The 14,208-nt window shown below is 67.4% G+C and overlaps 2 protein-coding genes across 6 annotated transcripts in view; one reads left to right on the forward strand and one right to left on the reverse strand.

Annotated features, from left to right (window-relative positions):
* The window catches only part of FBRSL1 (fibrosin like 1), a 34,282-nt gene extending 25,737 nt beyond the window's left edge, over positions 1 to 8,545 (forward strand). Inside the window, exons 6-20 of one of the 5 annotated variants that reach the window (XM_054712578.1) lie at positions 396 to 441; positions 806 to 1,142; positions 1,258 to 1,460; positions 1,988 to 2,056; positions 2,224 to 2,438; positions 3,012 to 3,062; positions 3,248 to 3,343; positions 3,749 to 3,817; positions 3,923 to 3,952; positions 4,111 to 4,182; positions 4,557 to 4,686; positions 6,211 to 6,288; positions 6,455 to 6,529; positions 6,667 to 6,871; positions 7,341 to 8,545. In XM_054712578.1, coding sequence (XP_054568553.1) covers positions 396 to 441; positions 806 to 1,142; positions 1,258 to 1,460; positions 1,988 to 2,056; positions 2,224 to 2,438; positions 3,012 to 3,062; positions 3,248 to 3,343; positions 3,749 to 3,817; positions 3,923 to 3,952; positions 4,111 to 4,182; positions 4,557 to 4,686; positions 6,211 to 6,288; positions 6,455 to 6,529; positions 6,667 to 6,871; positions 7,341 to 8,028 — 2,364 coding nt within the window. In that variant the 3' untranslated portion in view covers positions 8,029 to 8,545. Of the gene's footprint in view, positions 1 to 395; positions 442 to 805; positions 1,143 to 1,257; positions 1,461 to 1,987; positions 2,152 to 2,223; positions 2,439 to 3,011; positions 3,063 to 3,247; positions 3,344 to 3,748; positions 3,818 to 3,922; positions 3,953 to 4,110; positions 4,183 to 4,556; positions 4,687 to 6,210; positions 6,289 to 6,454; positions 6,530 to 6,666; positions 6,872 to 7,340 lie in introns of all 5 variants that reach the window. The other 4 variants (XM_054712580.1, XM_054712579.1, XM_028133683.2 and 1 more) reach the window with 4 other exon arrangements.
* Positions 8,546 to 8,718: 173 nt separating this feature from the next.
* On the reverse strand, positions 8,719 to 12,613 carry LRCOL1 (leucine rich colipase like 1). The gene is made up of 7 exons (XM_054712871.1): positions 12,521 to 12,613; positions 11,359 to 11,484; positions 11,062 to 11,187; positions 10,855 to 10,987; positions 9,772 to 9,871; positions 8,859 to 9,063; positions 8,719 to 8,751 (listed from the first exon to the last, which is right to left on the reverse strand). The coding sequence occupies exons 1-7, from the start codon at positions 12,611 to 12,613 to the stop codon at positions 8,719 to 8,721; spliced, it is 816 nt and encodes a 271-aa protein (XP_054568846.1).
* Between the last annotated feature and the right edge of the window lie 1,595 nt (positions 12,614 to 14,208).

Raw genomic sequence — 14,208 nt, forward strand, 5'->3', positions numbered from 1 at the left:
GCGTGGCTGCCTCCCCAGGAGATGAGGAGGGGGGACGTTCCTCTGCCCACACCCAGTCGTCCACGCTGCCCTGGGCCCCGGGCCTGTGGCATGCCTGGTGCAGGGAGGTCTGAGGCGTGGCGGGCCGTGTCCTGCCGTCCTGGCTGTGGGTGGGGGGCACCGTGGGCTCTGCTCCATCACCCACCACCAGGCCCACCTGGCAGGGCACGCCGAGCCCTCTCGCCGCTCAGCGGGACCGAGTGTCCTGTGCGGCCACGTGCTGGCCGCGGGCCTGGGCGTGGCCACCCTCCCACATGGGGGCTGTGGGCTCAGGAACCCGCCCCGACCTGATCCTGGCGCCAGGGCCGGGCTCGGGGCCATCTACCCTCTCGCTCTGACCCTCCTCTCTCCTCCAGGCGTCTGTGGGCTCCGAGAAGCTCTTTGCCCCGGCAGCCGAGAAAGGTAAGGGCACCCCGGGCCTGGCTCCAGCCTCCGGGGAGGGACCAGATGCTCTGGGGTCAGCAGGGGCCTTCTGGGCCCTGTGGGGAGGAGGCTGTGTCCCCAGAGAAAGTCGCAAGGAAAGACGGGGAAGCAGGGAACGTGGTCTCCGTCAGAGCCAGGTGGCCTGGCTGGTCACTTGAACCCAGAGCCAGGAATTGCGGGGTCGCGGGGCGGCTGTAAAATGGGGTCACAGCATCCCGAGCTGGAGAACACTCGGGCCTGTCCCCGCCCCTCCGCTGGCCCCGGAAGTGGGCGGTGGGGCTGGGCCGCGGCTGTGACCTCGCAGGCTGTGGGCCCCCCATTAAATGTGGGGCCCTCTCCACAGGCCCCACGCTCGGCGAGACGTCGGAGGCCAAGGCCGGGCTGGCACCCAAGATCTCGGGCCTGGAGCGCAGCCGCGAGCTGAGCACCGAGCTGCCCTTCCTGCCCTCCGTGCGCAGCCCCGTGCCCTCCACTGGCCCAGCGCCCGGCGCCCCTGCCAGCCCGCTCATCAAGAAGGAAGCGCTCGCCCTGCCCCGCCTCACCCCGCAGCCGCCGCCTGCGCCCCCGCAGCCCCGGGCTCCGCTCCCGACACACGTGCCTCTCCCCCTGGGCGCTTTCCACGGCCACTGCCACGGCCACGGCCACGGCCAGGCTGCGCACAACAGCCTGCTGGGCCTCAGGTAGGCCCTGGCCCGGCCCGTGGGTGCGGGGCGCAGACCGGGGGTGGGGCCGGGCGGGGGCGGGGCTCGGCGCAGACCCCGGGGACAGGCTGGCACTGAGCCCCCATCCCTGCAGCAGGAGCAGCGCCAGCCTGGGGCTCGCGAAGCACGCGTCCCTGTCGCCGCTCGGGCCGGGCGCGCACCTGTCTACCTCACACCTGGCGCTCCGCTCCCAGGCCCAGCACCAGCACCACGCGGCCATGTTCGCCGCGCCCCCGACACTGCCCCCGCCCCCGGCCCTGCCGGCCAACAGCCTGGTCCTCCCGGGACACCCCGCCGGTAGGTCCGGGTCCCCGCCCCCTCCCTGGGGTGCTCACTCCTGGGCAGGTGGCAGGGCAGGCTGGGGGCGGGGGGCGGCCCCCCAGGCACAGCCTCTCCCTGCGCCAGGCCCCGTGCTGCCTGACCAGAGCCCCGAACGCCCGTGGCCCAGAAGGTGCCTTCCCCGGGTCCCCCTGCCAGGCCTCCGTGCACACAGGTGGGCTGCGTGCAGACACGGCCTCTCCATCCGGAGCCCTCGCCGGGCTGGCCTCTTCCTGCTCCATCCCTCTTGGGGCGAGGTCCTCCGGGTGCAGCCGAGGGGTCTGAGATGAGCGGCCCCCCTCCCTGCTTGCTTCTGGCAGGTGCCCCTTGGGGTCGGGTTTAGGTCACTCGTGTTGCTCCCCGGGTCTCCTGTCCGGTCTTTGTAAACATCGGAGCCAGCGGCCCGGCCGGGCGGCTCAGTGCCGGGAGGGCAGGACGGTCTGGGTGGCCCAGCCCGCAGCGCCGCGGCCGTGGTCCGGGCTCACGGTCTTCTCTCTTGCCTTTAGATGCCAGCCTGTTGATCTCATTCAGCCCGCCAATCATGTATTGCCAGCCTCATGCGGGGATTCTGATTGGTACTTGGTCACAGGCCCCTCTCTTACCTCCACCCTGGGGCCCGCACCTAGCGAGCGGCCACCACGGCTTGGCCTGCCGAACCCGGGAGTGCCAGGTGACTATCCGCCTCGCCCCGCCCGAGCCCGCGGCCGACGCGCCTCTGTCTCTCTCTCTTTTTCTCTTGTAGATCGCGAGCTGCTCAGGCAAGAGCTGAACGCGCGTTTTCTGGTCCAGAGCGCTGAGCGGCCCGGCGCCCCCCTGGGCCCGGCGGCTCTGCTGCGGGCGGAGTTCCACCAGCACCAACACACACACCAGCACACACACCAGCACCAACACACACTGGCCCCCTTCCCCGCGGGGCTGCCCCCGACGCCGGCCCTGCCGCCCGCCGCACCCCCGCCGGTGCGTAGGCCCAGCTGGCGGGACGGCAGGCACACTCTCACCTGCACGCAGCTGACACCACCCTCTGCCCCTCTGCTCCGTCCCCTCCTGGTCGTGCTCTAGTCCCCGTCCTGGGCTTGGGAGGCGCCCCACGTTCACACGCCGTGACGTGGCCTCGGGGCCGCTGTCCACACACGGGGCCCCGGACGTCTCAGTTTGCGACCGGACAGCGGGTCTGCGGCCCTGACAGGACTGAGTGGCCACGGGAACCAGGCCACAGGGCCCGGCCTCATGATCCGGCTGCTCTGTCGGGGGAGGCCACTCAGCCACCCCACCCCACGCCCCCCGGGCTCTACCCCAGCTGGGCCGCCCCTGCCCCCCGGGCTCTATGCCCCCACGTGCAGCGCCTCCTCCCGTCTCGGCTGCCACAGCAGAAGGCCTGGCGGGCGAGTGCTTCGGAGAGCCCTGGTCAGCTGGCTGCAGCCCAGCCAGGAGGCTGGATGGCCACCTCAGGGCCTGCGGGGTGGAGGGTACGGCCCCTGGAGGGCCTCAGTGTGCAGGGCCGGCCTCACCCTTCACTCTCTTCCCCTCTAGTTTGACAAGTACACGCCCACGCTGGACAGCCCCTACCTGCGACATTCCAACGTGAGTGGCCCTGCCTCTGGCCCTGTGTGGGCGCGGCCAGGCTGGGGCTGCGGGGTGGGGGCATTGGTGCTTCTAAACAGGTCTTGTCGGTGTCCTGATGCAGGAGGGGACCCCGAGGGCTGGGCCGTGTCCCCCAGGACCCGAGTGCTCAGCTGGAGCCTGGACCCCCCCTTCCTCTCTTGCAGTTTTTCCCGTCCTTCCCGCCCTCCATCCCGGGACTGCCCTCCATGCTCCCACACCCAGGCCCCTTCGGATCCCTGCAGGGCGCTTTTCAGCCCAAGGTACCGGCTGCTCCTGGGGGCCGCCTGGGGCTGGTGGGGGAGGCCGGGGGTGTCCCCAGGGGCAGGGGTGGCTGTGTGGGAGGGCACCGGACACACAAGCCTCCCCTGGGACTCCGCCTCGAGGCCAAACCCGCACCCTCAGTGGGGCCGTGGCAGCAGCTTAGAGCGGTGCTCAGGCTGGGGGAGCAGTGCAGGGCGCGGCCAGGGGGCAGGGGGCTCCCTCTGCTCCCCTTCCTGCGGCCCAGCCCCTCGCTGTCGAGAGCCTTTTCCTCCTCCCCCCGCCCCCCGCCGAGCCCAGGATGCAGGGGGCGGAGCCAGGCCCCCCAGGGGCGGCGTGCAGGGCGACTCAGCAGTGGGTGCTGTCGGGCCTGAGCTCCACAGCCTCACCCTGTCCTCTCCCCTCAGACTTCAAACCCCATCGAGGTAACGGGCCGCACCAGCGCTGTCCACACCCTGCTGCCGAAGGGCCCCGGGGTAGGTGCCGCTGGCCCGCGTCCCTCCCTCCCTGGGAGCGCCCCCTCCCCCGGGGCTGGGCTGCGGCAGAGCCCGCCCCTAACGCTTGTCCTCTGCCGGCCACAGGTGTCCGAGCCGTACCGCACAGCAGTCAGGGTGAGCCTGGGCAGGCGCGGGCAGGTCTCCTGGGGGCGGGGAGGGCCCACGGGCGGGGAGGACTCTGGGTACCTGTTGGGAGGCCCTGGGCCCTGTGACACCAGGACCCAGGGGTGGGGCGGGTGGGGAGGCCCGCTGAGCGCTCGCCGCCTCCGCAGAAGCCGGGGAAGTGGTGCGCGGTGCACGTGCAGATCGCCTGGCAGACCTACCACCACCAGCAGCGGCTGAAGGTGAGCCCTGCCCCGCTGACCCTCAGGGGTTGCCGCCTCCTCGCCTGGCGCTGGGCTGGGCTGGGAGGACCCTGTGGGTGGGGCCACCATGTCACCAGGTGACCCAGGCCTGGGGGTGGGAGGAGCGGACCCTGTGGGTGGGGTGGACACGCACCTGTGCCGTCCCACGATGCCCCAGTCCTCCCCGCAGCCTTCGACCCTGTGCCCCACCCTCCCTGACGGGCACCTGAGCTTCAGCCACGAACAGGAGACGAGACTGAGATGCAGGGGGGCTCCTGTGAGGGCCCAGCTCGGGCGCGGCTCCCTGCCCTGGGGGCTCTGAGCGAGGTTCCTGGGTGAGGGGGGAGGCGGCACCGCACACTCTGTCCCCGCAGATGCAGCTGGACCCCCACAAGCTGGAGCTGGGCACCAAGCTGGACGTGCTCAGCAGGCCCCCCGCCCCGGGCCTGCTCCCCGGAGTCCACTACCCGCACGACCGGGCCCAGCCCCTCTTCTCCAGCTCAGGTAAGGCCGCCTGGGGCTGGGCACCTGGTACTCCTCCCGCCATCGCCCCTCCCCCCTGCCCCAGGGCTTGTCTCTGATGCCCGCCCCAGCCGGCCTCCCTCCCAGGGAGGGTTTTGGCTTCTCACTGGAGTCGAAACTGCCCCGGACTCCGTGTTCCCCCGCCGGCAGCCACACCAGTCACACCGTGTCGGGGTCCCCGGGTGCACCCCAGATTCGAGGACTCCCCAGCAGGACTAGGACTCAGCGTACACACCCCCACGGCTGAGATGTCCCAGTGAAGGACAGACACTCAGCCAACGGCCCGCGGGGGGGCCGGGAGAGCAGCGGCGGGATCAGCCTGTTCTCCCGGGACCCAGCGCCCCGGCTTCGGGGCACGCGGGCTCCTGTGTGCACGGACCGCGCTGCAGGCTCCAGGGGCTCAGCTCAGGAACAGGGTTTGCACGGCAGCCCCTCCTCTGAGAGGAAGGGGAGGCCTCCGGCCCCAGAGCCGCCCACGGGCCTGTGTGTGAGCACAGCCTCGGCCACAGCTCCTCCTCCCCAGCTGCCTGGGCGGCACCTCCCTTCCCCTTCTCTCTCCCCTCGCTGCCCCTGCCGTCCCCGTGCACGTGGGGGTCAGCCCGGTCACCTGACGGGCTGGGGTGCAGGGTCACCAGGTCGGCCACACTCTGCTGGCCTCCAGACCCAGCGGAGCAGCGGCCTCCCAGGGTCTGATCCTGCAGACCAGGGGGCCCCGGTCCGTGGTGGCCACAGCCCTGTTGGCTGGCACCCCCAGGCCGTGCTCCGTGGGGCCCAGGCCGTGGCCTCTGCGCTTGGAGTCTGAGCTGCTTCCCCCAGGGCAGGCCCCGCCCAGTCCAGGCCGGGCCTCCCGGTGCCCACCCGCCTGCCGGGCATTGCCCTGGCCGGGGTCGGTGCGTCTCGTCCTGAGTCCACCGCGGCCCTTCCTCCGGTGCCTCCTTCCCCGGCGCCGCCTCCCTACCCCCCTCCTCAGCCGCACCCCCACCGGACCCCGTTCCGTCAGCTCTGGGCAGGCTGGTTCTTGCTTCTGGGTCGACTTTGGCTTGTGAGTCACTTAGATGCGCGTTTAACCGCAGCCGAGGGCCCGTGGGGATGGGACGCCGCCGTGTTGGGTGGAGTCGCCTGCAGGAAACCCGAGCGTCCATGATTGGGGGCCCAAAGATGGAGCTGGGGGACCCCCGTCACCGTCTTCACAGAAACGCCCTAGAGTGAAGGGCATGCACCCCGCCTGGCGGTCTCGAGGTTCAGTTCAGGGGCGGCCGCGTGCCGGGCGGCCTTTCGCAGCCGTAACTCGGGCCCCGACCACAGGCCCAGGACCAAACCCCCCGGTGCCGTCCCTTAGCTTCTGTCGGGTCTCGGTCACGGGCGCGGGGGCAGCCCACGAAGGCCCGCCTCTGCCCGGGGGGCACCCCTCCTGCGCCCCTGGGGTCCTGCCTGGCCCCTGCGAGGGGGTGGGGTTCCTAGAGAAACCCGGAGCCCCTTCTGGAACGGGCTCCACCCTGCCCCCAGGTGCTGCCCATCCGGCCGCCAGCCACTTGGGCCCCTCAGCCCATCCCGGCAGCTTCCTGCCCGCGGGTCACCCGGCAGGTAGGTGCCGAGGTCGGTGTGCTGGGGGGTGTGCCGGGGGCGGGGGGAGGTGACCCTAGAACCTGGGCCCCTCCCACTGCACAGCCGGACCTGCCAGGTCCCAGGGCCACGGGAGGGCGCCGGGCAGGAGCCACGCAGGCCCCTGAGCCCCGCCCGCTGCCCCCAGACCCTTTCGGCAGGCCGAGCACCTTCGGGGGCCTGGGCAGCGCCGCCTTCGGAGGCCTGGGCAGCCACGCACTGAGTGAGTGACCTGCCCACACGCGTGTCCCCCCCCCCGTGGGCTGTACAACCCCCTGGGGTCCGGGGTGTGTCTTCTCCCGCAGCCCCATGTGGGGGGCAGTCCCCTGGCCTCATGTCCCCCCACCCCCCACCCCCCAGCTGCAGGCAGCAGCCTCTTTGCCCCCAAGGAGGGCTCCGCCCTGCACGGCCTGCCCAGCCCGCAGGAGGCCTGGAGCCGGCTGCACCGGGCGCCCCCGTCCTTCCCCACGCCGCCCCCCTGGCCCAAGCCCGTGGACACCGAGCGGGTCTCAGCCCTGACCAACCACGACCGAGAGCCTGACAAGGGCCGGGAGGCTCGGGAGCGGTGAGTGGGCCCCTGGAGACCTCCCCATCCCTGGGCTGAAGCTGGACCCTCAGAGCGGGGGAGGCCAGGGGAGGACGCCGCAAGGGATCTGGCAGGAGCCATGGGGGGTCTGTCCTGAGGAGGGGGCAGCAGGGAGGGGGCCTCTGGGGGAGCCCCCACATCGCCCAGGTGCTGAGCCGCCAGGGCCTGGTCTGGGAGGCCCCGAGGGGCCCTGGCTGGGCGGGGAGGAGGAACCGGAGGGTCCTGTGGGTGTTGTGGGGTTGTGGGCTGGCCGCGTGGACGGAGAGAAGGGCTCCGCGGGCCCCTGGGCCCAGGCCCCCTCCCCACTTTCCCCAGAACCTTGTATCCCGGCGTTTCGCTACCGGCTCGTGGGCGTGGCAGGCCCTGCGCCGAGGTGGGGGTGGCAGGCAGCCTGCTTTTGGGGAGAAGTCTGTCCGCCCTGCAACTGAGGGGGTGTCTGTCACTCCAGGGACCTCCTGCTCCGGGGCCCGGCCGATCCGCGAGTGAAGGAGAGCCGCTCCCCGGCCAGGGAGGCCCCGGCGGCCGCGCGCCCACAGTCCCCCTGCGGCAAGGTGGCCCCCAGCGACCGCCTGCGCCCGGCCGGCCTCCTGGGCCCCGGGAAGCCGCCCGAGGGCGACGTGAAGGTGAAGGAGGAGCGCGGGGAGGACGGCGACGCCCCCGAGCCCCCGGGCCTGCACCCCGTGCGCCTGGGCTTCGCGTGGGAGCCGCCGCGTGACACCTACCGCGGCCTGGAGCTGCCCCGCCGCGCCCCGCCCGCCGTCCCCGCCCCGGGCCCCGCCGCCCTCGAGCCCCCCGAGCGCCTCTACCGCGACCGAGAGCCCCACGACTGCAGCCCCGAGCGCCTGCGGGCTGCGCACCTGCCCGCCCCCGCGCACCCGGGCGCCGCCCCGCACCTGCCCGCCCCCGCGCACCTGGGCGCCCTGCACTACCCCCGCCTCGGGCCCGCGCTGCACAACGGACTCCTGGCGCGGACCCCGCCGGCCCCCGCCGCCCTCGGCGCGCCGCCCCCGCTAGTGGCCGCGGGCGGGGCCCCCACGTCCCCCGGGCCCCCCAGGAGCAGGACTGCGCCCCGCGGGGCTCCCGAGGCGCCCGACTTCTCTCCGTCGCGAAACCCCCCGGAGGTGGAGGCGCGGTAGCCGCGGGACCGCCTGGTGCGGACCGCCCTGCCCGCCGCCCCTCCGCCTGCAGGTCCGGGAACTAAGCACAGGCCTCGGCCCGGGCGGTGCCGCTGCCCCGCGGCCGGGGGTCGGGGTGCCCCACTCAGCTTTCTGGGGGCGACCTCCTGTTTTCTGAGCCCAGATCAGGCTCTTGGAAGAAAATTCAAGTTTGTACATTTTTTTCCCACAGGTGAGAAGCGTTTATAATAGATTTGTATTTTTTTCAATTTTGTGCTCTTTAGACATTTAAAAGGAAAACAAAGTTTTGCTTTTTAACTTTTAGTTCCGATTTGCGGTTTAACAGCCTCAGATCCTTTCCCAGAGCCCCGGGGTTTGTGGGTTTTGGTGTTTTGTTTTGCTTTTTTCGTCTTATTTATGGAGAAAAAACGGTCATTTTGTCCAACACACTGTGAGGCCCCCACTCAGGCTTACCTGGCCCGCCCGCGGCACTTGGAACCGAAGTTACAGATATTCTATTAAATAATGTTAATGCACACACCTGGCTTTTTGCCTTATTATGCAGGAGTGTAAGAAGATTTCTTGTTCAGTTTGTAAAAAAGGACAAATGGAACAAATGTAAATAGTCTATTAATATATGTGACGTCATTAAAGTCTGAGTCAAGGCGCCCTTTGTACCACGTCCCGCAGAGCGCTGTGGGCGGTGACCCTTCAGCCATGCCGGTGCCCCGGGCGGGCGGGGGGCTGTGGGCAGAGGGAGCAGCACCCCAGCTCCGGGCCCCTCTGCGGACCGTCAGAAACTCTCCCTGAAGACTCCATTGATCACAAAATATCGACTTGTTTTCTCCGACGGCATCAGCCAACGCCAGTCCAGCGTGGTCCCCCCAGCGGGCCAGCGCCGCGCGCGTGAGGTTCTGTGGGTCTCGGTGTTGCTCGCACAGCCGCACGGACATCACCTGGGGGCACCTGAGGTCCCTGTGACCCGCCAAGGCCCACACCGCCACCTGGTGGCCGAGCTTGGGATTGCGCCGGGCGGAGCGGGTCTCTTCATTCTCCCTTTGCAGGTGAGGGGTTAACGTGTGAGCACCCGGACCAGGGATGGAACTCACAACCTTTTTGTGTGGGACCTTGATTTCCTGTTTCCTGTACCGTCAGCCGTGTTTACAGGGTCTTTTCAGTTTGGGATAACTATTATTTTTAAATATATCTTTATTGATTATATAAAGGGAGAGAGAGAAACATCAGTGATGAGAGAGAATCATGGATCAACTGTCTCCTGCACGCCCCACACTGGGGATCGGGCCCCCAACCTGGGCCTGTGCCCTGACCGGGAATTAAACTGTGACCTCCTGGTTCTTAGGTTGATGCTCAACCACTGAGCCACACCGGCCGGGGTTTGAGTGATTATTTTTACTTGTAAAGAGAAAAGACACTTAAGTGTCTCTATTATGGAACGCCCGGGGGGGGGGGGGGGGCTGTGCATGCTGCTTTGTCATCGTCTCCACGTTTTCTTTTTTTAATATATTTTTACAGAGAGGAAGGGAGAGGGATAGAGAGTCAGAAACATCAATCAGCTGCCTCCTGCACACCCCCCTACTGGGGATGTGCCCGCAACCAAGGTACATGCCCTTGACCGGAATCGAACCCGGGACCCTTCAGTCCACAGGCCTACGCTCTGTCCACTGAGCCACACCGGTTTCGGCTGTCTCCACGTTTTCTACGGATCTTTTCTGCCTTTATTGTCTGAAGAAAATTGACACCCACTTTGGTTCCATCAGTAGTTTATTGGTGAAGGCGGCCGGGAGCTCCTGCCGAGGGGCCATCGGCGAGTCAGGGCCGCGGCACACGGGTCCTGTCCGAGTCACTGAGGACACAGCGACAATCAGAACGCGCCGAGCCAGAGGCCTAAGAGCACCCACCGCCACCCCCTTTGCTGAGGGACTCGGCTCGCCTGGGACAGGGACGCGGTTGGGACCAGATGGCTCCTTGGCCACGATTTGGCACATTTCTGTGAACACGTGGGGCCTGGGTGCTGGTGATACCACATCGGGATGTGGGTGTCGAACACGGGGAGTCAGACACCCCCTCACAATCAGACAGACAGATGTCCCCACAACCCATCTCCGGGCCCTGTGCCCCGTCTGCATCCTCCCTCACCTCCGTCTGCTCCCCCCACCCCCCACCCCCCGAGGGCCAGCCAGCGAAAGGCTCCTGGGGAGGGTGCTCTCTCAGCCCCCAGCCTTGTGGGGGGGGCGCGGCAGGCCCTGTCCGCTGTCCCAGGTGCTCCTGGTCCCACGGTCCCGTCCTGAGCACTGTTCCCACTGAGCCCGGATGGACCTGGAACCTTCCTCTGCCCAGGGCCCGTCCTTCCAACGCCCGTCCAGCCTCCACCACCCTGGCTGCCCCCCGCCCCGCCCACCCACCCTGGCTGCCCCACGCCCCACCCACCCTATTGGCTGCCCCACGCCCCGCCCACCACACTGGCTGCCCCACGCCCCGCCCACCCTATTGGCTGCCCCACGCCCCGCCCACCGCACTGGCTGCCCCACGCCCCGCCCACCCTATTGGCTGCCCCACGCCCCGCCCACCTTATTGGCTGCCCCATGCCCCGCCCATCCCACTGGCTGCCCCACGCCCCACCCACCGCACTGGCTGCCCCACGCCCCGCCCATCCCACTGGCTGCCCCACGCCCCGCCCACCCTATTGGCTGCCCCCGCCCCGCCCACCTTATTGGCTGCCCCATGCCCCGCCCATCCCACTGGCTGCCCCACGCCCCGCCCACCTTATTGGCTGCCCCACGCCCCGCCCACCGCACTGGCTGCCCCCCCCCGCCCCGCCCACCACACTGGCACTCACCGGGGGCAGGCAGTGCGCCAGGAGCCCGTTGCGGGGCACGCAGCGCGGGGAGCTGGCCTCGGTCAGGCGGATGCAGCACCGGCTGCGGCACTCCTTGTGGTCCCCGCAGTGGTCGTGGTTGGGCTGCGAGACAGAGGCCCCTGGAGCGCTGCCCCTGAGAAGCCGCAGGGGAGCCCCCGCCCCCGCCCCGCCCTCACCTTGCGCCACTCCAGGCACTGGAAGAAGATGTTGCGGGGCGTGCAGAACTTGAAGGGGCTGTAGTTGTTGGTGACGCAGCAGCTGCTCTTGCACTCCTTCTTGTCGGTGCACGAGTAGCCGCTGGGCTGCAGGGCGAACGGCCAGGCCTTCCTGCCACCGGGACCCCCTCCCCCCCAGACCTCACACCCACCCACCCCGCCCACCGAGACCTCGCACCCCGCACCGCCCACCGGGACCTCCCAAGAGGCGGCGCCTCCGGGGGCCCCCACCCCCCTACCGCCCCCAGGACCTCGCACCTTCCGCCAGGACAGGCACTGCAGGAGGATGGTCTGGGACGTGCAGAACTTCTGGGGGTTCAGGCTGTTGGTGACGCAGCACTCGCTCTGGCACTCCAGGTTTTCCTCACAGGGCTCCCCGATCCCCTGCAAGGTCGGGCCGGGGACCTGCTCGAGGGCGTTGCAGACCCCGAAAGAGCCCCCCTGTTCTCCGCTTCCCTTGGTCCCGCCGGGGTCCCGCCGGCCTTCAGACTCATCGAACCTGGCGGGGTTTCTGGAACATTCACAGAGCAGGGAGGGTGGCTGGCCTGGGGGCCGTGGAAAGGGGGAGAAGGCGGGAACCCTTGTCTGTGTCTGTCCTGAGCCACGTGGACAGAGGGTAAACTGAGGCACGGGGACGGGAAAGCTAGTGAGGGCCTGAGCCGCAGGGCGGGAGAGGTGCTACAGAAGAAGCCGCCCTCAGGGGTTGAGCCTCGACCTATGAACCAGGAGGTCACCCTTGGATTCCTGTCAGGGCACAGGCCCAGGATGTGGGCTCCATCCCCAGTGGGGGGCGTGCAGGAGGCAGCCCGTCAGTGACTCACTCTCATCACTGATGCTTCTCTCTCTCTCTCTCTCTCTCTCTCTCTCCTCTCTCCTCTCTCTCTCTCTCTTCCTTTCTCTGAAATCAATAAAAATATTTTAAAAAAGAAATCTATTGGCTAAGCCCTGACCGGTTTGGCTCAGTGGATAGAGCGTCGGCCTGCAGACTGAAGGGTCCCAGGTTCGATTCCGGTCAAGGGCATGTACCTGGGTTGCGGGCACATCCCCAGTGGGGGGCGTGCAGGAGGCAGCTGATAGATGTTTCTCTCTCATCAATGTTTCTAACTCTCTGTCCCTCTCCCTTCCTCTCTGTAAAAAATCAGTAAAATGTATTTAAAATATATATATATATATACTGGCTACGCGTTAAAGCTGGGACTGCAGCTCCCAGATCAGACCAGCAGCCATCTTTGGGGTGAGAAGCAGGACTGCAGAGGAACTGACCTTCCAGAGGGTCACGGGGTCGTGGGGCATCGAGGGAGCAGGCGCAGGGCACTCAGGGTCGGGCACCCTCTGGGAAAGGGCCAGGGAGCCCCGAGACCCCGAGAGCAGGCCGAGTGTGGAGGCCTCGCCGGCGCAGGGACGCGGGCGTGGAGCCTACCTTATGGGACAGAACCAGGATGTCATTGTCCACCGTCACCGCGGACACAGGCCGCGCCCAGAGCAGCAGCAGCAGGCACCCGGCGAGCGCCATCGGCGGCGGCCTGTCAATGTCCGGTGTCTGGGCAGCGTCCCCCACGCCCAGGCACCTGCCCGGGCACCCGCTTCCGCCCCCTCCTCCTCCCCATCGTTCTCTTGCAAAATGGATGTGGCTTTTTAAAAAAATGAATAGATATTATTTTTCTAGAGCAGCTTTAGGTTTACAGAAAAATTGGGTACCAAGTCCAGAGAGGTGCCATAGACCCTTCTGCTGACCTTCCGCCTCAGTTTCCCTCGCTGTTAACATCTTACCTTGGTGTGGTCTGCTTGCTACAGCCGATCGGCTGGTATCGATCCACTGTTAGCGCCCCAAGCCCATAGTGGGCATCGGGGTCCCTCTGTGGGTTTGGACAAACACAGGACGTGGTCATCATTTCAGCGTCACACAGACCGTCTCCGCTGTCCGTCCCGGCAAACGCGGGCCTTTCTTCCGTCCCCGTCGCTCTGCCTGGAGTGGGCCCCTGTCACTGAGCAATCATGTGCGTGGAGGGTCCCTCCATTGTTGCAAATTGATTTTTATTGCCAAATGGAAATAGGCTTTTAACAGCCCTTTCCCCAGGGACCAGCGGGCGCTTGGTTAGTTTAAACAAGAGCATGTCAGTGTCCGGCCCGTGTGGCTCCGTGGTTGAGCGCTGACCTGTGAACCAGGAGGTCACGGGTCGATTCCAGGTTCAGGGCACAGGCCCGGGTCGCGGGCTCGATCCCCCGTGGGGGGCGTGCGGGAGGCAGCCGGTCCATGGTTCTCTCTCCTCACGGATGTTTCTCTCTCTCTCCTTTCCTCTCTGAAGTCAGTAAAGACATATATTTCTAGAAAAGTGGTTAAGGTGGTAAAAGTTGAGCACGGTAACAAAGAAGCCACCAGCACCTCTCCAGGGGCCTGGAGGGGAGTGGCCTCTGACCTGGGGGAGCCGCCGGGCACAGCCCCTGGTTGTTGGGAGACTTTCTGTTACGGACGGAGCCTCTTTCCCGTTTGTTCACAAATCTCTCAGGTCAGACACCTCTCCAGCTTTTCCTGCCTCACATGGACGGCCGGGCTGACCCCACAGCCTCTCCACCTGCCGAGTAAAAGCTGAGACGCCCGACGTGGGCGGGACAGATCTCTAAACCACAGCGACCACGGTTTTGTTAATCCTCACCGGAGGATTTTTTCCCATTGATTAAAAAAAAACTTTTTTTTTTTTTTTTTTCCATTTGAGAGGGAAGGAGGAAGGGAGAGGGATAGAGAGAAACATTAATGAGAGAGAATCATGCATCGGCTGCCTCCTGCACGCCCCCTACTGGGGATCGAGCCCACAACCCGGGCCTGTGCCCGGACTGGAATCCAACAGTGACCTCCTGGTTCCTAGGTCCACACTCAACCCCTGAGCCACGCCAGTCGGGGCGCACAGCTACCACTTCCTGAGCATGGAGCCCTCCCATCGGGGCACAGGGGCTGTCCCAGCCTGTCGCAGCTGAGATGCCCGTGTGTCCCTGGCTCTGGCTCGGCCGCGGGCATTCTCACACACAGAGAAACAGACCGTGTGGTGGAGGCGTGAGCTCCGATGGTCCCTGCAGAAGAACTGCCCCCCAGCCGCTGACACGCGCCCCTCA

This window comes from Eptesicus fuscus, chromosome 23, assembly GCF_027574615.1.
Source record: "Eptesicus fuscus isolate TK198812 chromosome 23, DD_ASM_mEF_20220401, whole genome shotgun sequence".
NCBI classification, from domain to species: Eukaryota; Metazoa; Chordata; class Mammalia; order Chiroptera; family Vespertilionidae; genus Eptesicus; species Eptesicus fuscus.

Bases quoted from the DNA above. Each gene is read 5' to 3' on its own strand.
- LRCOL1 (XM_054712871.1), bottom strand. From the start codon at position 12,613: ATGGCGCTCGCCGGGTGCCTGCTGCTGCTGCTCTGGGCGCGGCCTGTG. The intron at 9,064-9,771 runs GTGGGTGTCAAT...TCACCTGCAAAG, and splicing joins AAACTACTGATGGAACCAAA to GGAGAATGAAGAGACCCGCT. The intron at 8,752-8,858 runs GTCGGAGAAAAC...CTCTGCCCACAG, and splicing joins GACTGGCGTTGGCTGATGCC to CCCCCCGCCCGCCCGGGGCA.